A 26,592-nucleotide genomic window follows, 5' to 3' on the forward strand; every position below is an offset into this window, starting at 1 on the left:
AAACGGTTTAGGAGTTATGAGCCCTTTCTCGCAATTGATTGCTATAGCGCCACCTATAGGCCAATCTGGCTCATAATTTGATAACCTCTCCTCGATTTTTGGACTACCTTCGGGTAAAGTTTGAAGTCTCTAGCCCTTACGGTTTGGTCTGCACGATGCGTTTTATCGGAGAATAATAATAATAATAATAATAATTAAAGCTGCAAGCAGCATTTAGCGGGGTTCAAGCCTTTAAGGCCTTTTAAGCACATAGGCATTAAAGACATTAAGTTTTATTTAGCAAGATTTTAAACACTGAAATAATAGATGGAAAAGTCCATTTACAGCCAATATAGGCAATTTACCATAGGAAATGCGTGGTTTTTAAAGCTTTTTAACAGTTATAGCGCCACCTATAGTCCAATCTCTATAAAACTTTGCATGCGTCTTTAACATGTTATGCCACATATACCCAACAATTTTCGTGAAGTTTTGAGTTTACCCTTAGGATTTATAGGCTTTTGAGTGTATTTTGCCACGCCTCTTTTCCAAATGGCTCTGTTATAGCCAAGCAAATGCAAAAGTTCAACTTTTTTTTGATAATTATTTATCTGCAGAGTCCAGAGAATTGTCCTAGACTGGTTTGGTTCCGGTCGGGCAAAAAACCAGGGACTAGTTTGCAAAAGTAGGTTTTTTACATAATTGCAAATATTTAATCAACGATTTGATTGACAGCAATGGTTCCAAGGGCAATGTTGTTCAGCATGAGGAGATCTATCATATGATATGCATATTTTGTGGATGTGTGCAACACTACGTGATTACAGAGCCATAAAACTCGTTAGCGCCAACTAGTGGCCGATTTCTTTCAAAATTCTTACAGATTTCTAGGACCATGAGTCAAACATGCCCACCGAGTTTCGTTCCGATCGGCCTCCGATAACCTTGTTTAATAGGTGCTCAAACTTCATTGGCCTATGGCGGCCATGTTTTTTGAGATACGCCAATATCCTCATAGACATACATGCTACCTTGGACCAAGACACTGCATACCAATTTTCAGGTCAATCAGAGTAGCAGTCGCATGGTTATAGCTATTTGCAGGTTTTTTTCACATTATAGCGCCACCAAGTGGCCAATCGTCGCGATTTTTTTATCGTGACCTCAAATTGAGCCCGTACACATGTGTACCAAGTTTGGTGAAGATATCTCATTTCATTATTGAGTTATAGTCTTTTTAGTAAAATAGGCTCCGCCTTCAGTGTACATTTTCACGCCCCTTATCGTCCGTGAATCGAAATTTCAACTTTTTTTCGATAATTATTGATATTTAGACTACATTGAACATTTTGGCACTGGGTTGGTTCCGATCGGTCAAAAAACCAGGGACTAGTTCGCAAAAGTAGGTTTTCAACAAAATTCAAAATGGCGGAAAAATTTTCATGACGGAAATGAAATCGGAGATATACGTTTTGTTCGGCTTGAGCCAAGGATTCCAATGATGTAAGACACTTGAATGTGCGACAATGGGTTTTCGAGATATAAGCAAAATAGTATTTTTTTTTTGTTTTTTGCGCTATAGCGCCACCTATTGGCCAATCGGGCTCATACTTTGATAACCTCTCCTCGATTTTTGGACTACCTTTTGACAAAGTTTCAAGTCTCTAGCACTTACGGTTTGGGCTGCATGATGCGTTTTAGGGGAGAAGAAAAATAATAATAATAAAAATCCTTACAATTACAATAGGTTTTCAAGCACTTCGTGCTTGAACCCCTAAAAATCAGTACAAATACAATAGGTGTTCAGCACTTCGTGCTTGAACCCCTAATTAAAGCTGCAAGCAGCATTTAGCGGGGTTCAAGCCTTTAAGGCCTTTAAAGTACATAGGCATTAAAGACATTAAGTTTTATTTAGCAAGATTTTGAACACTAAAATAATAGATGGAAAAGTCCATTTACAGTCAATATAGGCAATTTAACATAGGAAATGCATGGTTCTTATAGCGTTTTAACAGTTATAGCGCCACCTATAGTCCAATCTCTTTAAAACTTTGCATGCTTCATCAGCATGTTATGCCACATGTACCCAACAATTTTCGTGAAGTTTTGAGTTTCCCCTTAGGATTTCTAGGTTTTTGAGTGTATTTTGCCACGCCTCTTTTTTAAACGGCCCTAGTATAGCCATCCAAATGTAAAAGTTCAATTTTTTTTCAATGATTATTGATCTAGAGAGTCCAGAGAATTATCCTAGACTAGTTTGGTTCCGATCGGGCAAAAAACCAGGGACTAGTTTGCAAAAGTAGGTTTTTAACATAATTACGAAAATTTAATTAATGATTTGATTGACACCAATAGTTCTAGAGGCAAAGTTGTTCAGCCTGAGGAGATCTATCATATGATATGCATATTTTGTGGATGGGTGCAACACCACGTGATTACAGAGCCATACAACACATTAGCGCCAACTAGTGGCCGATTTCTTTCAAAATTCTTACAGACCTCTAGGACCATGAGTCAAACATGCCCACCGAGTTTCGTTCCGATCGGCCTCCGATAACCCCATCAAATAGGTGCTCAAACGTAATTGGCCGATGGCGGCCATGTTTTTTGAGATACGCCAATGTCCTCATAGACATACATGGTACCTTGGGCGAAGACACTGCATACCAATTTTCAGGTCAATCGGACTAGCGGTCTTGTGGTTATAGTTATTTACATGTTTTTTTAACATTATAGCGCCACCCAGTGGCCAATCGTCGCGATTTTTTTATCGTGATCTCAAATTTAGTCCCTACATATGTGGACCAAGTTTGGTGAAGATATCTCATTTCGTTCTTGAGTTATAGCCTCTTTAGTAAAATAGGCTCCGCCTTCAATGTACATTTTCACACCCCTTATCGTCTGTGAATCGAAATTTCAATTTTTTTTCGATAATTATTGATAAAAAGACTACAGTGAACATTTTGGCACTGGTTTGGTTCCGATCGGTCAAAAAACCAGGGACTAGTTCGCAAAAGTAGGTTTTCGACAAAATTCAAAATGGCGGAAAAATTTTCATGACGCAAATGAAATCGGAGATATACGTTTTGTTCGGCTTGAGCCAAGGATTCCAATGATGTAAGACACTTGAATGTGCGACAATGGGTTTTCGAGATATAAGCAAAATAGTATTTTTTTTTTGTTTTTTGCGCTATAGCGCCACCTATTGGCCAATCGGGCTCATACTTTGATAACCTCTCCTCGATTTTTGGACTACCTTTTGGCAAAGTTTCAAGTCTCTAGCACTTACGGTTTGGGCTGCACGATGCGTTTTAGGGGAGAAGAAAAATAATAATAATAAAAATCCTTACAATAACAATAGGTTTTCAAGCACTTCGTGCTTGAACCCCTAATAATAATAATAATAATAAAAATCAGTACAATTACAATAGGGTTTCAGCACTTCGTGCTTGAACCCCTAAAAAAATGCTTTATTCATAATACGATCATTCAATTAAATTTGATGGAATTTTACAATACAATTGAAATTCATAATGATAAATGGAATATGTTGTACAGATAAATAGACTAATATGCAATAATCAACTATTAGTGAAAAAGCTGCATACACTATCAGAAAAAAGGTGTTCAAATTTGGTACAAATTTGCACTCTTAAAGTACTGATATGTACCTTTTAAGGTACTAATATGTACCATTTACGGGTGAGTAAGGTACCAAGATGTGCCTTTTCACTTTTGTACCGCCCCAGTGACAGAACTGTACCTTTTTTTCTGAGAGTGTATAATAATAGTGATAATAATAATGAATGAAATGAATATGAAATGAATAATAATGATTGAAATTAAATAAATAAAAAATGTAATTATTTTTCTGCACAACAAACTATTGCATTTCTCTTCGTACAGAGATGTTTTAACTTGAATATTTCAAAAGCATTGATGATATATGTAAAAGTATGGGCATAAACTAGCATAACACCCCACTTTCCCTGCCCATCACTCTCTTCTCTCTGAGAGGATCAATGATATGTGGAAGAGGATGAGGTATTGTGTAGGAGAGTGCATGGAATGTGCTAATACATCCCACCTCCTCTTATCTTTCCTTTTCCCTTTTTCCTACTTTATCCCAGGGTTTCCAGTCACTTTAATTATGTGATGGTGGACATAATGGCATGGGAATAAGTCCATTTGTAAAGCATGATAATGAATAAAGAATGAAAGCAGGAGAGAAAACCGAACGATACGCGATTAGCTTCACAAAGATTTGCACTCTCGTTTATTGATATTTTCTGCGAGTTAGTGGACTTATATGAACCTCTTAACCTTTGGAGATTTTTTTATTAACTTTTTTGTATCTTGAAACAGTTCAAATTAGAGGAGAAAAGAACCAAACTTCAAACCCTTTTGTCAGATTGTATTCCTGACTTAAAATAATATATTACTGAAACGATCTTGGCTAATAGTTTTGTTGAGTCAAGCTGTACTACAATCATAAAATAATCAAAATGGCTATTAAAAACTGACTAATCTTAAAGGGGTGGTTCTGTTTTTTATTTTCTAGGCTTGGTTGTTTATGGGGCACAGTATAACATGTCTTAATACGTTTTTTTTTCTTATATTTTACCTTTATCCCACACTGCTGTCTCCACTGCCCTTTAAACGGCTTGTTTGCTTCCTGTTTCTATAAAGCCCATCCCTCCAAAAAAACGCAATGGTCTTAGATTGGTTAGATGGCCAGATGTAGTTTCATGTATTTTTATTGGCTGAAGTGCCAAGCACAGGTTGTCCGGAAACACCACGCCCCTTAACATCACGTGCCGAAGTCACATCTGCAGTGACTAGCAAGGGTTTATGATGTCATCAACCGGGGAAGAAGCTCGTTGTAGTCCAAACCGGCCGTTTTGTAGGCAAAAAAACTTCCATAACTTTAAAGGGCAATATCTCCGTTTGCATTGAACTTTTAACGCTATAACTTTGCAGATACTGTTTATGCTCGAGCAGCAACATTACACACTAACTAAAGTTAAAAAAAACGTCCCCGTTTTATTTGGCAGAAACGCTTTACTCTTAGCAGTGTGAACAAGTGTCACAACAGCCACTGAGCGAACGCACAGAGTAACGTCATAGCATCATTTTAAACACACTTAAATGCTGCGTTAACTCATGACCAGTAAAGCGAAAATGCCGCTGGTGACTGTGTCCCGTCATAATCAAAGTCGTTGCTCGCAAGCCGCATGTTCAGCAACAATCGCTCCAGCGGCCTTGCTCAGCTCCTCAACACTCGGTCCTGCTCTGCTTCATACTACAGTAACGTTAATAACCGCATCCATGAACATGATTTATGTCAAACTACGCCTTTGTTTTGAATAGGCGCCCTATACAGGGTATCCGCGGGGTCTTGAAAAGTCTTAAAAGGTGATAAATCAATTTTGGGAAAATTAAGACCCTTATAAAGTATTAAAAAGTCTTATCACGGCTTTATAAAGTCTTAAATTTTGAAAGTATTTTGTTCAAGCTTTGTCCAAAGAGTTTGACTCCAAGAAGTATTTATGAATATATTTATTTTCATCCCCATAAGTATTAAAAAACAACGGGGTGCTCAGTCTGAGATCGGCTCGGAGCGCGCGCGCCAGGGATGGAAATTAGCTCCGCCACCAGCCAAATGCGGCTGATTTTGAGTTGTGGCGGGTAAACTCGTATGTGCGCATATAACCAGCCGTTTTCTCCGTCATCACTCGCGTGAAGACGCGCTGTGAGACTCGCGCGCTGAGAGAAGATCTGACGCTGTGCATCATCCGAGAGCGCGCGCTCGTCTCACAGCGCGCAAATATTGAGTTCTCTTTCAAGTCCTGCGCTTAAACGGACAAACTCACACAAGAAGTATGTCAACATGTCCATCTTGATGAGTATCCTAGCAGACATAGTCTGAATATGCCTTAAGTGAACTGTATAGTGTGCACAGTCGAGAAAGACGAGCATATCCCTATATCAGGTCTTAAAGGCGTAGTAGCCTTTACTGCTGCCTGAGTGATGTCCTTATATTCAGTTTGACATTAAACAATGCTCTTGATTGAATAGCATTTGTAAGTTTAATAAGGATTAATCTTTCATTTAAACAGTTAAATATGCAGTTATTTTACATTTAATTACTTTATTCAATTTCTGTACCTTTCTGCAGGCCAGTAGGCCTGTACATTATTATTTAATGTACACATGAGTGAGGTCGAGCCAAGGTTATTATAGTTTTGCTTTTTGAAATTAGTTTTTATTTTATTATCGTTTTCAATTTTGCTACAAATTTCAGTTTAGTTTTAGTTAGTTTTACAAATGGTTTTGCTAGTTTTAGTTTAGTTTTTATTTTGCAAATACATTTCTATTTAGTTTTTATTTATTTAGTTTCAGTTTTAGTTTTAGTAATTATAGTTTAGCAGAGTTAGCATAATGAAGTGTAGAGACCAAATCAAGGTTTTTAATTTCAGCAAAGTTTAATGTTTGCACTGATTAGAGTTTAATCTTACTAAACATCCTTAAGTGAAATCACTTGATAAACGAGCATTATTGTTTAAACCCAGGTAGGTCTTACAAAACATGCATAAAGTTGGGTCTTCACCTTTGAGCAAAAAAGCTTGAGTCAAACTATGACCTATACAAACAACGATCTGGAGATTAAAAATGAAATAAATTATATTTTGATATTAAAAAATTATATTTGATATTTTTGACATAGGCTAATACTCAGAGGATCTATCTTAAAGAACAAAATAAATGCAAAGAAAAATATAAAAGTAATAATTATAAATTCCAGACAAACTCATTCATAACAAAGATGAAATATTGTTAAACAATTAAAAGCTTATTTTAATTTCTTCAGTAGTACAATGTAGGCTAGCAGTGTAAGACCACAGCTAAAGTCATCTGAATACAGCCAACACACACTGTTGTGCTGTGTGTGTGTGTGTGTGTGTGTGTGTGTGTGTGTGTGTGTGTGTGTGTGTGTGTGTGTGTGTGTGTGTGTTGTGCTATAATTGTAAAGGGGGCCAATGTCTTCACTTATCTAGTAAAATATTATGATAATTGACTAATAAGGACATTTGACTGGTCCACTAGTTAAAAAGGCTTATAAATCGGCCAAAACATGTTTTTATTTAAATATATTGTTTTGCACGTTTTTGGGATGGGGAGGTTTAGGGATAGGGGTTGGGGTTGGGTTAGGGGATATAAAATATCATTAACCTGATATAAAATCAATGGAAGTCTATGCAATGTCCTCACTTATATAGTGAAACAAACGTGTGTGTGTGTGTATCCTGGTATTCCCTACTTTGTGGGGAAATGTCTCCACACAGATAATAATATAATATAATGTAAATGATTATGATAACACCTTTGAGCCTGTCAATATTATGCAAACATGAAATCTCAAACGCACAGTAGGCTAGTACTTGCTACTATAGTTGCTGACTTTTGCGCCGCGTCTCTCGTCGCGTAAGACACGGCATTCTAAAACAGTGAGCTTAAGTTAAAAGAAGTTCAACGTGCATCTCATTACCTTGTGTTATTTCCCATTTCACTGCCACGGACGCATTGATTCTTTGTGAACTGCCGTTTAGCGATGTGTTGCCTGTCTGCACGTGTCCGTCACTCAGATCACTTCACGCGCAGTTGCGCAATATGCAGACACTCCCTCAACCGCCACAGTCAGATTCTCCACCACATTAAAGAGAGCTTATTAATAACGAAAACGAATATTTATTTTTGCTAATTATTATTTTATTTCAGTTAGTTTTTTAGTAAGAGTAGTTAGTTTCGTTTAGTTTTAGTTTTTTATTTATTCAGATTTTTTAATTTTATTTCAGTTTACGAAAATGTTTTTTGACCAATAGTTTTAGTCTTAGTTTCAGTTTTCGTTTACGAAAATAACCTTGGGTCGAGCTAAACATTCTAGTTTGAATTTTATTTTTCGGTTTTCGGCTTTGGTTTCTTCTTTTTTTTGTTTCGGCCAAGAATTTTGATTTCGGTGCATCCCTACTGACAATGTTCTGCTCAGTATGTTGTCAACACGCTTCAAAGATGCCAAAACGAATAGTTTCATTCTTGGGACTAAAAACCATAAAACTGGAAGCCATAAAAGACCACAAATCATCGTGAAAATGTCAGTATTTCATTGAGACTTGAGATTAAATAAACTGCTTAAGTATTGTAGAGCTTGTAGTATTAATTTGTTAAAAATAAAAAAGTGGCTGGTAAAAACATTGAGTGGTAGACTTTGAAAAAAGTTAATTTACATCCCTGGCGAGCGCTGTGCACGGGTGACATCATGTATTTTGCGAAATGCGCAGTTAGGTGATGTGTCGCCCTCCATACATTGTAAAACAGATAAGCAATATAAACAATACAAAATTGGCCTACGATAGAGATTTTAAGTCTACATTCGACTACAACTGTTTATTAAAGGTTTGTTGCCGATTAGAACTTGAAGTGCGATGAGGTCTTAAAATATTTTGAGAAGGTCTTTAAAAAGTCTTAAAAAGGTATTGAAATTAACTTCAGGATTCCTGCATATACCCTGCTATAACCGACGGAAACATTACATAGTGTAGCTTTAAGAGAGTATATTACTTGTTTATTGATATTACTATATCACCTTGGTAAAGTCAGTATGAAATGGAAGTTACAATATTTTCTTCCCTATATTGTGATGTACATCTCAGTGAAATGTCTTCTCAAACCAGAACCAAATGTAGGATGTGACATGTATTTGTCTATCGGGCATTGATTGGATCTTTATGCTATTGCTGTGATCTCATGTCATGACAGATTGTCCTCGCTTCAGTGAACACATCATTGGAGAAGAGATGAGATGTTGCTGCAAGACGGAGTAAAGTTATTTTGATTAAAGATTACAAGGAAACATCAAAAAAAAGATATTCGTGGATAAATCATTTATAATAACTACTTCAATATTCCATACAAATTTGAATTGTCAATTTTGATTTCATGGTGACTTTAATTTTAACTGCAAGGTTAAAATCGCTTTGAGTCTGACCTTGGAAAGCTGATCTGATTGTTGTAATTCTAGTCACAGTCACACTCATGTAGTCGACACATTAATTATATTCAGTGCAATGTGAAGTTAGAGGCAGCTCTCGTAGAGTGTTGTGTCTAAGTATAACCTGATTGATTGCCTATTAACAGTTGTGAAGACAAGCGTGATTTACTCTTTCATATGAGAAATGACAGCTGATATTTTTCACACTTAATAGTGTCCATTTAGGTTTTAACACTTGTCCTGTGCAATCCATTCCCACAAAAAAAAATATGCGTCTATTACTCGCCTCGTTTCAATGATTCAGTTTAATGACTCCCTACGAGTCACATAGGGGTTTTTCCAGCACTGCAAACTAGAATTTTGGAAAATGAAGCTCCCACTTGAGCAACCAGCCATGTTTTATTCTCCTATTCCTGGCTACCACTATTGCAGCAATTAATATTTAGTAATGTGCTGCATTCATTGAGATGCATCTGCATATGTTATGATCTTGCTTTTGTATAACAGCGAATGTTTTTCTCATGTCTCTTCTTGTTTTCTTCCTCTTGTTTGTTTCGTCCCAACAGAGAGCAAGGAGGTGTACAAAAGACAAGTGATGTCTATCACATGTATTGCCATGGGGATCAGCTTTCTAGGCACCCTCTGCATGGCTCTTTACTGTCGGAACAAGTAAGTGGACCTCAGAATTAATCAAAGCTTGAGCTGTTCCCTAGAGCATATCATTTGAAAGAAGGGCACAATATAACAAGCTAGAGTAGAGTGACTGCTATGGAAACCCAGAAACATAATGACTAGTGGTGGGGACATAATTACTTTCCCATAAAAGTATCCACAGCTCTACTGGCCACCTTTTCAACAGGAATGAATTAAAACATGTGGCCTATGGCATGCTTCGGCCTGCTTTTGACTGTGCCACTGGTGGTGCTTTTGCTATTCAGCTTTTATAGGCTTGTTTCAAGTCTTTATTTGAGACAAATATTTTACACAATCATGATAGGCTCAAGATTTGGATGACGGGAGCTGCCCATTGTCTGTATAAAAAATTAAAGATAAAGGGTAAAAAAGGTATTTGCCAAATGACACAATAGCTCACTGCCTACTGCCTAGGCAGATGCACTATACTGCCAAAAGTATTGGGACACCCCTCCAAATATTTGAATTCAGATGTAATTCACACCAACGACAGCAGGATAACTTAAAAAACCTCAGTTTATTGACCCTGAAACATACGGGACACTTGATTAGTGAAATGTCCGCTGCGTTGAAATCTTCCCAGTAACACAATATAGACCAGGATCCATTCGCGGTCCAAGGCCGACATGACTCACGTACTCCCCAAAGCATAACGCGCAACACAGATAAGCGTCCCACTTAACGAACACCTTAATTGTTAGTTCCTACCAACAATAACATTGCATGATTTATATTGGTTTTAAATGCTGAAAAAAAATTGTCTTATACTCCAGGAAAAAAAGGAAAGTTTTGGAAAGTTCATTATACAAAAATACTGTACAATATAATTAAATTAATATTTTACTTCCCAACTTGCTACATAGGCATGCAGAGTGCTTCTACAAACATGTAAAGGAACTCTCAGGAGCTCAGGGAATTAAAGTGTGGTACTGTGATAGGTTGCCACCTGTGCAAAAAAGTCAATTTGTGAAATTTGCTCACTGCTAAATATCCCACAGTCAACTGTTAGTGGTATTATAACAAAATGGAAGCAATTTAGAACAACAGCAACCCAGCCAATAAGTGGTAGGCCACGTTAAAACAGTATAGTGCTTGACTGGCCTGCATCCTGTCCTCATCCAGATAGAACACCTTTGGGATGAATTAGACCGGAGAATGCAAGCCAGTCCTCCTCGTCCAAAATCAGGGCCTGACTTCACAAATGTACTTCTAGAAAAATGGTAAAAAAAATCCCATAAACACTCTCTTAAACCTTGTGGAAAGCCTTGCCAGAAGAGTTGAAGCACTTAGCTGCAAAGGGTGGCCCAACTCCATATTAAACCCTACGGATTAAGAATTGGATATCATTAAAGTTCATGTGCAATAAATGCATAAATTATATATAATATAATATATCTAGCACTTTGAGATTTTGTTTAATACAAAGTGCATTATAAATAAAATTTATTATTATTATTATTATTATTATTATATATATATATATATATATATATATATATATATATATATATATATATATATATATATATATATATATATATATATATATATATATATATACACACATTTGCAAATCCTGAAATTTCATTATTTTAATCTTAATTATAATTTAGTTACTTTTTTAAAATATTAAAATAAGTTTTAAAAACAAAGTTAAGGCTAAGAGGCCTTCAGAGGCATTGAAGTCAAAAAGAATGAGAATTACTGCAAAAGGTGCATGTGATGCTGCCTCAGAATTTGGTCAAATTTAGATATCATAGGAAACAGAATAATTAAAAACTCCTCCCTTTAGCAGCCTTGGGAAATTGTCTACGATGCTTTAGGATGCTGCAGTAAAGTGGGTAATAATACCCACATTAGACTGAAACTTTGATTGATCTGTTCCGTGCGGTTGAGTATATATCCATATTTCACCCATGAGTTGAGTCAAGCATCAGTAAGAGCAACTGTCTGAAGCAAAAGAGAGTGTGTGTGTGTGTGTGTGTGTGTGTGTGTGTGTGTGTGTGTGTGTGTGTGTGTGTGTGTGTGTGTGTGTGTGTGTGTGTGTGTGTGTGTGTGTGTGTGTGTGTGTGTGTGTGTGTGTGTGTGTGTGTGTGTGTGTGTGTGTGTGTGTGTGTGTGTGCGCCCAGCAATTTAAATAAAACGCATGATACGAGTGAGCGAACTGACAGAAGAAAAATCAAACAATGATGTAGTGACATTTAAGTGCACCAGTAATTATTTTATCTCCCAGGAAAATAACTATGGGCTGTCTTGACTGTCAGCAAATATTCTTACAGATGATGGGTGATGTGTTTGCATGAGAATGAGTCTGCTCATGTGTTTTTTTGTGTAAATAAATATCCCCATATTTTGTATTGGTCTCTAATTATGCTGCCCCCTACAGGAGAAGGAGGGAAAAGCTCCAGGCACACTTGAAAGAAAGTCGTAGCCAGAAGAACTACAACCTCAACTCTTCCAGCCTGGCCCCTAAACCCAGCCTTAGGCCTCAGCAAGGCATGCAGATCCAGAAAGTAAGCTCCTCTGGACCTTTTGTTATGACTGGCATCAATTTATGTTTTGTATACGGATAGTATGTGGATATTCTTAAACTGGACTGCATCTTCCTTTCCATTGTGTCTTTACTAGTGTATTCTGACTTTTAAAGACCCTAGGAGAATTGCTTTGTTTTAAATGCAGTTTAAGTGTTGACACATTTCCTATTGAAACAGAAAGCTTGGAGAGGACATATCAAAAGGTTGTTCTTTTTTAAGAAAATTCCCAAAAGTCTTTTGGGTTTACGTCATAGCTGCTGTCATGAACAATTCAGTCTGTCTATTAAATAGATGGACTACATAAGACCTCAAAAAGATTGCCTAAGTTATTAGGGGGGATATACATATAGAGCACTATTGATAAAGTGCCAGATGCTGTGCACCAAACGCACCGCGTTCACAATGCAGTAAATCTAATCACCATACAGGCAAAAAGGTGCACTTCAAGAATGAAAGAAGTGGCATCAATGTGTTTTGCTGTAAAAACTACAACAACAACAAAAGCTCAAACTAGGCTTTATAATATCCTTCCATTAACACAGACTTTACACAGAAAAAAAAATGTTTTAAGAAAAATTGTGTTGTTTAATAGAAAGCTATGAATGGCGGAGCAGCGGGGCAACTAAGTTTAATATTCTCTTAATATTCAATGGTAAAGCCCTGGGTATACTTCACTTTCTGCGACCGGACGCTTCACGCGCGCAGCCCTGTCCGCGCGTCTTTTAAAGCGTATTTTTGCCTACTACACCACGGATGCGTGCGGATGACAATGTGCCGCTCCGCTGCACATCAAAATACACGCTTCTTTCAATAGAATGTAAAATCGAAATAGCGATCTAAATTTTGGGGTGCCACCCTGGACACCCCTCTGGCTCCGCCACTCCCCCAACCCCTCGCTCTGACCCTGATGTGAGGGACTTCTATTTTCTTAGATCAAAGAGGTTAAGAACCACTGGAAAGCCTCAAAACGCCAAATGTTTTCATGGAGTTGTTGTATGTTGTCAAGTGCAATCTGATAGGGATTCAATCGATGAAAATACATGTTTAATGGGTTTCTGAGACAAATCCCATCACATCTCTTGCTCATCAGCGGGTAAAAACAAAGAACAGCTGACGCTTTACACCACTCAGCTCATTGTAATGAGGCTCTGTCACAGCTATTCAGGGTGTGCAAGTCTCTAAGGACAGCAACACTAATAATGCTAGTCATGCTAGTCATTGAGGGTTTGTGATTACTGCATCATTCTCTGTCTTTTCAGCTCAGAAACTATATGCCAGTCCAGTGCCCTAGTGAATGTAGACATTGCAGCCTGTTGGGAGATTGGTTAATATTCATCACTTTCTCAATTGCCCCACTAGCCGATCCATCACAGATAAGCCGATACAGGCTATTTGCATGGCAAACACAGTTGTAATTTGAATGTCACTCAAACCCAGTGAGATGTTTAATCGTTACAGCAATCACACACTGTCAGAAGGCATGCAAATACCAGCCAAAGCAATCAAAACTAGGCTAGTGACAAGGGCAGACCAAGCTTCTGACACCTTATGTTAGTTAGTTTTTTCATGAGTGTTTTTTCTCTTTCCGTAATTATATGAACTGTGGTGAATATAGGATGGAATGACTTGTCAAACATTTGATGCATATCTGCATTAGAGAAACCCCTGGTAGCAATATATGTGAAACATATAATATTACTAATTTAAGATATGTTTCCATCACATTTCAAAATCAGTCCTAACCTGTGCCTCATATATATTTCATATGTACCTCGCTCTGTCTGGTGCACCTTTCGCTGAAAGTTCAGCCCTCGGGCATATAAGCAAACATTTATAATACACTGATAACATTCAACCTGTCTTGTCTAGAATTATATTTTAGGCTATGCAAATGTGAATTATGTGTTGTTAGCTTTCCCCCTGCATACTACAAAGATTTTGATTATGGATGTGAAATATTCAGTTCAAAGGTTTTGCTGACATGAGTGTGAGCAACTCACAGCTCTCTAAACCCTGTCACATGTAACACATTTACTCCAGTTACTCCTCACTGACATGGGATTTAAAACAATTACCATCTAACTTGGGACACATCATGCAGATTGCACAAGCTCTAGGTGATGGTCTTGCATGCCATTACGGCTAAATTAAAACATCCATTATATTAACATCCCCTTCTAACCGTCCTTCTGAGAAGCCAGCATGTATTCACCCTAATGCAACTATGTTCAAAGCAGATGCATCAAGTTCCAATGAGATCCTCATTCCCTATACGTCTCACATATTCTCCTCTGTATAGCTATATAACGAAGTCATACAGCTTTGATATGTCCCATCATGATGTCTGAGGTGATCTCTGCTATGCTATTTAGAAATAATCCTTTGTATTTTTTGTATGTCTCAATTTTCTGCTCTTTTGTGGAGTACATTTTCTCCCCCTAATTCGCTCATTACCTTTCTGAATAACATTTCAGAATGTGTAAACATCACATGTTCTGCTCACTGCATAGTCCGCCTCGGATGCATTTACTAAGCAGTTTGTTGTCTGTATGGTCCAGGATTACGAGCACTTTTTGTGAATTTCCATTCTTGTTTCATAAAACAATAGAGCCTGCTTGTTACCTGGACATTAGTGTTAATTCGATTTTAAAAATGAGAATTTCAGACTATAAACTTGGAATATTTTAGAACTTTTTGTTTATCTAAAAATTGGGAAATTTTGGCTGATTTCACTTGATTATTTAAAAGCTAAGTAGCCTATTCAAGCCTGTTTGTTTAAAAGCATTTTCTGGAAATGTAGGTGGGCTATGCTTTGAAAAATGCATCTTCCAGATCAGAAAGGCATGCTTTCAAAAGATTTCAGATGAAGTCATTTTTGATTGCCTGAATGGGTTCTTTTGAGGTGGTCCGAGTGCATCTGAGGGAAAAGAAATTGACTGCTTCAATAATGATAGCTTTTCTAGCTTTTCTAATACTAGTTACCCATGTGATAAAGCGTTGACCTTAAATTCAGAAATTACCATTTACATCTTAGAATGAATCAGACATCTTTTTCAAACCTGTTGTTGGAAATTATTTTAAAGATTTTTTGTAGCACTCTAAGTCATAATGACTTTGCCTTTGAAAGCCGTATCATCGCCATGCTTTTGCTAGAATATGTTTGGCAACTAGCCTTTTAGCTAACCCTATTCTTTACATTTTCGGAATATTTGTCTGTTATTTTTCTCTCTGAATTTATATAAATCTGTTATTAGTCAGAATGTCTTACCACCATGTCCTCCCACAGTTTATTTCTACTCTTTCTCTGGCTCCCTTTTTCCTTCTGTATAATTCTTTTTAGCTCCTTCCCACTCACCTGATATTTTCAATAGCACATTGACTGTCATCATGATTCACATAATCATACAGCTATGCAATTCATATTAACATAGAGAGAAGATGGCCATAGCAACATATAACAAAGCATGGCATAACAAAGCCATTCATCATTGTCAGTAAACAAAAACTAGATTTGTTTTGAATTAAATCATTTATATTTATGTTTTTAAACATATGACTTTCAAATGAATTTCAAAACATATCAATTATAAAATTGCCTACAGTATTGTGCGTGGGTATATTTCACATTATGCATTGTCAGCTTACTTCAGCCCAGGTTTGAAAAAAAATGTCATGCTTGAATGTGTCTATTCAATGATATTTCACAACCATTCCATACATATTTGTACTAGGTGGCAAATTTGTACGAATTCATACAACCTCAATCCTTTGAATTTGTACGATTTTTTGGTATGTTTTAGGGAGGAGGTTAGAGGTAGGTCATTGGCACTAAATCAAACGATCTGACAAACTAGTCAAATACGTACGATTCAGCAACTATCGTATAAGGGAGGTCTTTCAAATTCATACGAATTAGCCACCTCTTAAAATAAGTACAAATTGCAGTGATATTGGGTAATTTCTCTGTCAAGCAGTGTCAGCATTTCATAGACACCAGATATTTCCTCCATGCTCCTGTTATATCACAAATGAATAAAGTCCTGTAGGCTGGGATGTTACATGATACATTCGAATCATAATGTAAAGATGCTCCGAGTCATAATTTGCAGAACAGAAAATAATGAGTTACTAAATGATGCACATACACTGCATATTTTTTAAGCAATTATAATAAAGTTTCAGTGTTCCAGTAGCACTAGCAATGGCAAAGTCATACATTGGATTCCCAAGGCGTAAACTGATGAAATGCATACTTTGAGTGCAAAGTGTCTGCCAAATGCATAAATGTAAATGAGGAAAGAAAAAGGACAGGGAAAAATAAACAATGTGGTCTCTTCTACACTGCATATTGTTCCCACAGAAGTTCCATTAGAGGAGGCTATTGGGACAATGCTTGGATTTACATAGTCCTGAAAGTGCTATATTATCCAATTAGAGTGACTCTAGTGCCCTTCTCTGATCCAGCATCAGCCATCAGTTATCCTACTGTACACTCCCTCTCTCTTCTCTTCCACTCGACACTGTGAAGTGAAGGTGGGATAGTGGCGGAGATTAAGTATCTCTCTGACATTTAGATCATTGTGTGCATTCTGCCAGAAGCAGAAATGTGATTTTATGAGGAAGTCTTTCATGGTGTGAAATTTAAATTGGATTTGTCTGCAGGTTCCATAAAGGTCTTTTAGATTATCTGAACATATCAGTGGAACCCGGCCACTGACTCTTTGTCAAAGTCAAGAATCAAGGCAAAGAGCATAGTAGATGCCTGAGCTCTTCTGGATGTATTATCCAACTAGGACTAAAAAAATATATTAATTGAAAGTTTTAAAGTTTATTGCCTCGCCCATAGAAAACAGTGTAATATGTAACATTTGTCTTGCTTTTGGTCTTTTGCAGTATTATAAACCCACAAGGTCCTTGCCACCACTTGGAAGTGCTGTTCGAGAATCCAGTTACACTCACAGCACTGCTGCCTCTACCAATCCACAGGGCCCAATGGCAGGAAAACACACCAGGTATGATAATTATAATACTGCTTCTAAAACGATCCTCGCAGCAGATTTAATGTGACCAAGTTCACTCTTTCATGGAAAAGGTATTCCCTAGTGCCTGTGGCTCCTTTCAGCAGGATAGTTCGGCCTGGCATTCAGGAATGGTTTGAGGAGCACAACAACGAATTTAAGTTTTTGACTTGGCCTCCAAATTCCCCAGATCTCAATCCAGTCGAGCATCTGTGGGATGTGCTGAACAAACATCTTAGTGCCAGATACCAAAGCACACCTTCAGAGGCCTAGTGGAGTCCATGCCTCAGTGGATCAGGGCTGTTTTGACAGCAAAAGGGGACCAACACCATACTAGAAAGTTGGTCATAATGTTATGCCTGATCAGTGTATATAGGCATCATAGAAAAAAATAGCCTTTGCCTCCGTCCCACCCCTCTCCAACTGCTCACATCTTCAAACGGTCATTACAATGTAACTGATGCACTTGACTCAGTGTAAGGAAGGATTTAAATATGCAGTGAATTATCTCTCTGTTGGAGACTCATCTAAAATTGAGCATGAATTCCTCTTCAGGCTATTTTTTACCAAATAGTCACATGTGTACTCCTTACTGCCAGCGGTGTGATAGGTCAATTAATCTATATGTTAATGTGGCCCCATTCAGTGGAAACGTATGTACAACATCTCCCTGTAGTGCCTAGCAGTATCCCATAAATATCTAATTGGGAACAAAGTGACTCATTGGATGTGCTCCGTCTTTTAAATGTTTTTTTTTTTTTTTTTTTTGACCCCAAGACTCAACTAATCTCTGCAGGTCTCCAGCTGTGATCCCTGGAGAGACTTTGCCACTCAAATCTCCTCTGAGGAGGCAGATTTGTAACATCTTTAGTTGACTGGAATTTCTTGATTTTTGCCCTGCTGATGGAAATAGGAATTTTCAATGCTTTAGCTATTTTCTTACAGCCTCTTTCTATTTTGTGAAGCTCAACAATCTTTTGCTGCACATCAGGGGCCATATTCACAAAACATTTTATCTTACCACTAAGAGGCAGTTACGAGTTTTCTCTAAAAAACCTATTTACAAAGCTACTGAGAGCAACTTTTACTAAAGAATAGAGAGAAGTCTTAAGATAAGAGTAAAGGTGGGGTTGACCTCATGGCTATAGATAATGTCATCATGCTTGCTAACTATGACCACAGGGATTGGCTGATAGGGGAAGGGGTTTCTGTTTGTGATTTAATTATAGAAATATGTTGTTGACCGATGTTGCTATATTCAAATAAAATGTTTAAAATAAGAATGTTGCCATATTCAAATAAAGATTTTAAAAGTAGGCGTAGTGTCAGTAATTAAACTAGTATACGTTCAGCTAATTATCAGACTCCAGAGATTGCAGATTTCAAGCAAAAATGATGTTTTATAAACAAGGTTCGTGAGGAGCACGTTCAAACTGTCTATCGAATCAGCTCGAGTGGAAGTATATATATATATACACAGCCGAGAGCCGACTCTCCTAACGTTCGTCATCTCAGTTACCTTCAGGTTTCTGCATCCCTCCGCCACCCTGTTCTTCACTCTTGGTCTGCGATACGGGGAACAACTCTGGGTTTGGGCTACATTCTGAATTCTGAGCCCTCGATCACTTCAGACAGCACGTCAAATACGCTTATATTGTTTTACTTTATTGAATCTTTTGTAATTGTGAACTCGTAAAAACAGCCGATGATTAAGGGAATTTGGCCTTTGTGTTTCTTCGTATTTATACTCCTGTGGTACAGGACATCATGGCTGGACAATTTCATGCTCTTAGTCAGCCTGGTTTGCTAAAAATATAAATATTAATGGGAATATACTTCAGAGATATTTTACTCATAAAAAATTCTGGGGTGCCAATAATTGTGGCCAACGTGTTTTGGAGAATATATTTATTTCATAATGTGATTTACATCTATCCATATATCTTTCTATCTATACATCTATCCATCTGTCTATGTACACACACACACACACACACACACACACACACATACATACATGTGTCTACAGGTGCGTAGACCAAATACAGAATTCCAAAGTGTTGTCCATTTCCAATGTCTTTCTCAGCAAGCTTTATGAATACATATCCTGGTTTGTAAAACATTCAGCACACCAGATGGAGACAGAGAGAATGTGTGAGTGTAAAGCACTTCTAACATAAGAATGCTATGTAGACTGGGATAGAATATCTCTGAGAAAGAAAAAAAAAAGATTCGCTACTGTGCTTTGTTCAAAGTCTTGTGCTATTTTTAGGATTTCCTCATAATACAAGAAAACACCTGCAGATGTAAAATCTTTTTTTTTTTTTTTTTTTTTTTGGTCTTTTGTTTTATTGTATTTTTTATTTGATTAGTTATGTGTTTGTTTCTTTGATTGTCTTTGTATTTGTACACTGTAGAAAATATTTAGAAAAAAGTAACCTGGTTGCCTTAAAATTTTGAATTCATTGAAATTTAAATTTTGAGTTAATAACAATGAACATTTTTTGAGATTCGACAACCTTTATTAAAATATTATTAAAAGATTTTGTAAGCATATTGGGTAATTGTGTGTGTTTTTTTTCTGATGACGCAGTGAAACATGCCAAATTGTGCTATTTTGATGATTTATCACATTTTTTATGTGGATCAGATACAAAAATATTTTTAGTTTCTATTTATTAAACAAATTTCCTTCATTGTATCAACTCAAATTTATTTCAGTAAACTAAAAAATTTAAGGCAACCAGGTTACTTACTTTTTTAAGGTAAACCAACAAAAAAGTTTTACAGTGTATTAGTGAATATATTTTCTTTTGCAAAAACATAAAATAAAATAAAAAAATGATTAATCTAAAAGTTTAATCTTAATATTCTGTTAAGAGCATTTTTGTTTGATTGGTTGTTTTGATTATTTGCCTCTCCTATCCTCTTATTTCCTTTCTTCGGCTGTCCTATTAACCTTGAAATGAGAGGCAAAACAAAACAAAAATGTAATAATAATATTAATAATAAAAACATAATTTTAAAATTAATGTTGTTGTTGCTGTTGTTGTTTAGTTATCTTCCAATGCTTTTAATATGTTTATCTGGCCTAGTCAAAGCACACATCAAGATATCCCAGAGTAAACAGTGCACCGCTGAAAAATTTTTCCCTGGGGATCAAACTCACTCGTGCAATAACTAACAAAAGTACATATGAAGAAATCCATAAGTGATATATGATTTGTTTTATTTTAAAGGACTGGTTCCCTTTCTAATAGTCCAGATCAGAGGAGTCGTTCTGCTCTCCGGCCTGCATCTCGCAGAACACCACCCATAACCAGAGGATGTCTGAATGCCATTGGTGGATCAAGAGATTCTGGTCCTGCCTACCAACATCTTCAGGAAGTAGACAGCTCAGAGAGGGATTCAGTGAGAAGGTTAGTTAGCAACATTAATTTGCAATGAGCTTAATACTAATTATTTAATGCTTGAGCATAGACGTGCCCCAATGGATTAAACTCTAGTCTGCGATTCTCTGAGGGATGGGATGCATTAATGTAATGAAAATTGCGTGCAATGGAATGGAAGGGTGGTGTCATGTGAGTCAGTTCTGCTAGGTGACACTTTCTGCCTCTGCCAGGACTCCTCTATCTGTTCCCTCTATCCTCAGATTTATAAGCCAATCTGCAGTTTTAAACAACAGCCTCTACTACAAAAACCCAAGAGAGAGACCGTTATTACACTCACTCTTTGTCATTTTTTTCCTGCTCCTCTGAATCCAAGAAGTTTTCACCAGATTCAATATATAAAGATTTTTTTAATTGTTTGTTTGTTTTCCCTCTTAAAGAGGAACTATTTTCCATTTGCTTTAGTGTTATGTTGCTGTTTGAGAATGCAAAAGTTTACGAAGCACAAAGTCCACTCCAAAGGTTATTATAGGAGAATAAAAGTTATTCTCTACATCAATCACTGTGTCTGAACTCCACGAAAAACCTTGTTTGTAGCCTTGAGTTTTCTTCTGGAAACGCACACATCACAATATCCTTCAAATGCAAAACAGAGAGGGGCAAGGCCTCTTAACATGGTTAAAGGAGGTTTGACATTTTCAAAACTTGCAAAGCTGTTAACCAAATTCAACACGCTGATCCAGCCAACCAATCCGAGCACTTTGCTCTTTTCAAAAGGAGGCGCTTCATAGAGACAGGAACTAAATTAAGTTTTACAGACAGATTGCAAAGATAGGTGCTGCAACTGTGAAAGGGTTAGTTCACCCAAAAATGAAAATTAGATGATTATCTGCTTACCCCCAGTGCAGCCAACATTTAGGTCTGTCTGTTTCTTTAGTCAAACACAAATTAAGATTTTTAACTCCTGCCGTTGCTGTGTGCCAGTCATATAAAGGGGTGAATAGGTAACAAGTCTATGAGAGCAAAACAAACAAACAAAACATGCTTAGGCAACGTGCACAAAAACCCTGCTGCTCCTGCCAAACATTGATTTGTTAAGACACGAACCGATCGGTTTCTGTGAGAAACTGAAGAGTATTTATGTTATTTTTTTACCTCATATCCCGACGAGTCTCATTAAGTTTTCCCATCGGCAGTAACTTCCGTTCGGTGAGGTCAAGATGGTGCGAGCATAGATATATACCATGTAGATTCCTCATTCAAACGATCTGCGATATATGATTCAAACATTCAAAGTGTTCTTGTAGACCACAAAAACTAAATCAAGAGTTTGTAAGAGGGCATAATAGATTTCGGTCGAATGCATGAACAAAAGCTGGTAATTTTGTTATGCCCAAAATAACCACTGTCTGTGATATTAATTCAACCTCCAATACAAACTCCTATGCATAATGCACTACTTGTGGGCAGGGCCCTGTCTCTCATGATTGGTGGAATGTCACTGGCAAGGTTGACTTTTTATTGTATGCTAAAATACATTTACCCAGAGTGTATCTTTAACGTATTTGTGTATGTGCCATAAAGCCTGTTTTATAATTGCTCCCAAATTTTCAGTCGTATGCCTTTGTCTCCATGCCGATTCGAGAGCAACAAGCGGGCTTGTCTGAGCTCTATTATTGAAGTTCTGTATGCAGGCATGACTCACTGAGATAGGAGGACACTGGGGAGTGCTGCCTTTTCTAGAAGCAGCACAGCTAATAAAAACCACACTGTCATAGCCAATTAAACAGCCAGTGATATATCAATGGAATGGGCAGTCCTGGATGAGTTTGCTAGAATGGGCTAGTCATCAAGTCGCACACACTATAGGCTATCCTGGCCCAGTTAGTCCTCCTATGCTATACTGGAACACTTTGCCGTGTGGAAGACACCACCTCGCCTTAAAATCTCCAACGGGGTCTCAGCACTGACCTATTTCCAGCCTTCCAGCCTGCAAAAGAATATTTTTCTGCCGAAGAGAGCTCCGTTACCATAGAGACAGGCTGGGATACGGGACAGGAAAGAGAAGGAGAGAGTGGGAGCGAGACAGGAGAGGAGTGACAGGGAAAAAAGGAAAGAAGGAGGGAGGGAGGGAGGGAGGGAGGGAGAGAAAGACAGAGATAGAACTGTTTTGCATATGACAGCAGAAAAAAATATTGGCCGTCTCATTTCTTCCGTCCCAGAAAGCGTGCTGTTATCTTGTTAGAGTGGCTTATGTAGGAAACAGACTTCTCATAGTGTTATTGTTCTCAGTATTTTTAGATAGAAACGTACCTGTCAACCCCCTCTGGGTCATCCGGATTCTCTCGAGCTGAGTACTTTAGGAAGTATATAGGGAACATTTATTGTGGCTTATTCATACCAAATCCCGCCGATTTCTATAATAGAATCCAGAGATTTCCCAGTTTGCGGCATAGCTCCTATTGACAAAGTGGCTTTCTGAAGCCTGACCTCATCAGCTGCATATTTCTCTTACTGTGAGTGTTTGCTCATTAAAGTGTTTTCAGTGAGAGGCTTTCAAAGAGGCCGGGCTGTTCATTATACAGGACCTCAAAACATGCCCTGAATATATTTCACAACAGTGACACCCATCAGGCTGTTTTCCTTTCATCCCAATTCATTTCATGCAGGTATCTGAAATTGTTACATGATATGATGAATACAACAGCACTGCAGGAAATAAGGTTATAAATCATAACTTGCACTGAGCGGCACAACAGTGTAGCTTCCTTCGGCTGTTACCTACTAACCCTCAAAAGTGATGTTTCCTCCTTGCTTACAATGTAACAATTAAAATAGCAGGAAATGATCTGTCTATTCGTGAGATGCAGAGTGAGTGTTACTTACATTAATATAAGCAGACCACCAACAGTCTCTTTTTCAATCTGGCAAGCTCTAATCTGATTGGTTGCCTGTAGTTTTCTTTGTTAATCCAATTTTGCCAGGTTTGTGTCATCAGAAATATGACATTGAAATATATTAGATTTACATAGATATGCATTTGGAATAGGAAGAATGGGAAGTCTACATATTTTCTGCTGTTTTTCTAGGAGGTGGGTCCTGGTGACTGGAGTGGAGAAACATTGCTCTGAATGAGGCTCTTCCTCTCTGTAGGCAGAATAAGATGCAGTGTGAACCAGAGCGTTTGTCGTTTAGTCAAAGGTCTAGATCTATATGTGACTAGAGGAGAGATGTAGAGAGGGGTCACTGGAGAGCGGCAGAAGGAGCTTTATTAAAAGCATATGATTTTCTATAGTCTTATTGAAAAGAGCTCTCTTTTCTATTGACATTAAGAATTTCGGTAAATGATCTCGTGAAATCAAATCATGATCTCTAATCTTAAGCAAAAGCTCACAAAAACGAAGGCTAAATCTATGTATGCTTTAACTGTTTCCAAGTCTTAATAGTTTAGGATAAATGATCCATGGCCTGCTGGAATACTTGACATTTCTGTCATATCTTTATTTTATTTAAAACAAATTAAATCAGACAATTTGCCTCCCCTTGATTGGGGCTTAGCTCTGACTCGGTCATTATTAGAAAAAGCAGCGCTTGGTTAAATATTGATGTTGTGAGAAAAGCCATTCTTTGTCAGGGATTATGAATTATTACACAAAGATAATGAATCAAGGGAATAATACAGATTGCTCCTAAATTGAGAGATTAGTTTACCAAAGGTCTGGTTGGATGGAACTTCTTTTTTTCATCCCATTTAAAAGAATTTTGCATTCAAATCGTCAGAAGATTAACTTAAGAATGACTGCCATGGGGAGCAGCGAGTCCTGAATCAGGAAACATGCTGAAGCCCAGCTGAACTAAACGATTATGAGTCAGAGAAGACACTGGGCCACCAGCCAGACAGAATGAATGAATGCTAATAAACTCAGATACCTGAATGTGTAGTAATTGTTTTATTCCATAAACACTTAATAGCCTTAACACATTAAAAAAAAAAAGTGTTTTAAAAAGCAAAAAGTCAGACATTAAATTACAAATAATTTCAGCTGTGATGACATAGTCAATTTTATGTTTTTTTACATACTGAAATACATTCTTGTATCCTACCTTAATATCCATTCATAGTTGTTTTTATTTTTCTAAATGTGTACACAAAAAACTCTGTACAGCAAGTCCATGGGACAACTTTGAAAATACACAATTTTAATGCTATTTGACTTTTAAATAAATAATGGGTCAGTTCAAGTTATTTTGTTGCTGGATTTGAAATATTTATGTGAAATTGGCAGGAGGTTTTTCAAATATAGCCGCCAATAAGGGCTGAACAAGTTAAGTTTACTCCATTTCAATTACACATTGTGATGTGTGTAAAATCATTAATTAGACTTTATATATACTTGATAATATCTTCGAAATGCACCATTCAAATGTTCAAAAGTTAGAAACATGAAAGTTAAGTTGCACAACACAAATACAAAAATTTTATAGGCATTATTTTTATTTATATTAGTGTGTGTGTGTGTGTGTGTGTGCGCGTGCGTGCGTGCGTGTGTTTGTGTGTGTGTGTGTGTTGTAGGTTTAGTTTTAAATTAAACTATGTTTCAAAGTAATTTGAAATAGATGTTCAGCAATAAAACTAATTTTTTTCCAAAAAGAACTTTAATATACCTGCCTTATTTTCTCTTATATATTTAGTATTGCTATTTAATAAAGGAAAAAGTCATTATTATCCAATTAATCAATCGATTAGGTGCTAGATTAATCATTTACAAAAAGAATCGATAGCTGCAGCCCTAGTGGGAATCTTTAGGCACCTCACGATCCAGTTCCAAAACAATTCTTGAACCTGTTTTTATTAATTATTTTATTAATAAAATTTAAAATCTACCAAAAAAAATATTTTTTTAAATGATTACACAAATTTAATTAAAACAATTGCATGTTAAGAATGTTTTCCATTCAAGAGCTGTGATGATGTTCTCATCTTTTATTTTATTTATTTTATTTCTCCTTTGTTTTACCAGGGTAGTTACATTGAGACAGTAGTCTCTTTTTCAAGTGAGCCCTGGCCAAGAAAAGGCAGCACATAGTTAAAAAGACACATAAAAACAATGATGGACACAACATAAAACATAAATACAATTTACAAGTGAGAACATGCAGGCTGTACACATCAAAAAGTCTAGACACATTCACATGTATAATGCAGAATGTCTGCCAGATACGACTTAAAATCAGAGATGGGAATAAACATGTTTAGTTTCAGATTTTTCTGTAGTGCGTTCCAGGTTGACGGAGCATTGTAACGGTAGGCTGTTTTACCAAATTCGGAATGAACAGTAGGCACATTAAAAAGTATGCTATTGTTTGACCTGAGGTTATATCTATTGTTTGTTGCCAATGAAAAAACTGATAAATATTATGGTAATAATCCAGTAATTGCTTTATAAATAAAATTTTTAACTGTTGTCATCTAACATAGACAGCAGGAGATCTGCATTCACACTAATGCACAGATCTCTTTTAGAATATAAGACGTGGTTTGTCCTGTTTGTTTAATTCCTTAAGACATTACTGACTTCCATTCATTTTGCATCATAAATGCATTTTGAGACTCACACAGCCACACAAGCACTCTTTACAAAGTGTGAATTTGAAACTGAAAGCAATTCTGTCAGTGAGTTTCCTATTTTCAATATACAAGTACATTGCATTCCAAAGTACACAAATGAAGACTTCGTAGAGCATTTGTAAGGAATATACAGGCGAGCGAGAACACACTTTAAGCACAACATCAAGCAAAGTTTCTCACAGCGCATATCCATCGCTTCAACATTTCTGAACGTTATATATTTTTTTATGGTTTGTTTGTTTGTGTGTGTGTGAGAGAGAGAGAGAGAGAGAGAGAGAGAGAGAGAGAGAGAGAGAGAGAG

At 36.9% G+C, this 26,592-nt stretch overlaps 1 protein-coding gene across 2 annotated transcripts in view; it reads left to right on the plus strand.

The window, feature by feature from the left end:
* LOC137044566 (pro-neuregulin-3, membrane-bound isoform) overlaps positions 1–26,592 on the plus strand; it is a 430,521-nt gene that overhangs the window by 400,397 nt on the left and 3,532 nt on the right. The window contains exons 5-8 of one of the 2 annotated variants that reach the window (XM_067420620.1): positions 9,595–9,697; positions 12,108–12,234; positions 17,149–17,267; positions 20,513–20,692. In XM_067420620.1, the coding sequence (XP_067276721.1) occupies positions 9,595–9,697; positions 12,108–12,234; positions 17,149–17,267; positions 20,513–20,692 (529 nt within the window). The remainder of the gene's footprint in view (positions 1–9,594; positions 9,698–12,107; positions 12,235–17,148; positions 17,268–20,512; positions 20,693–26,592) is intronic. The other variant, XM_067420621.1, reaches the window with a different exon arrangement.

Source organism: Pseudorasbora parva, chromosome 17 (genome assembly GCF_024679245.1).
Source record: "Pseudorasbora parva isolate DD20220531a chromosome 17, ASM2467924v1, whole genome shotgun sequence".
NCBI lineage: Eukaryota > Metazoa > Chordata > Actinopteri > Cypriniformes > Gobionidae > Pseudorasbora > Pseudorasbora parva.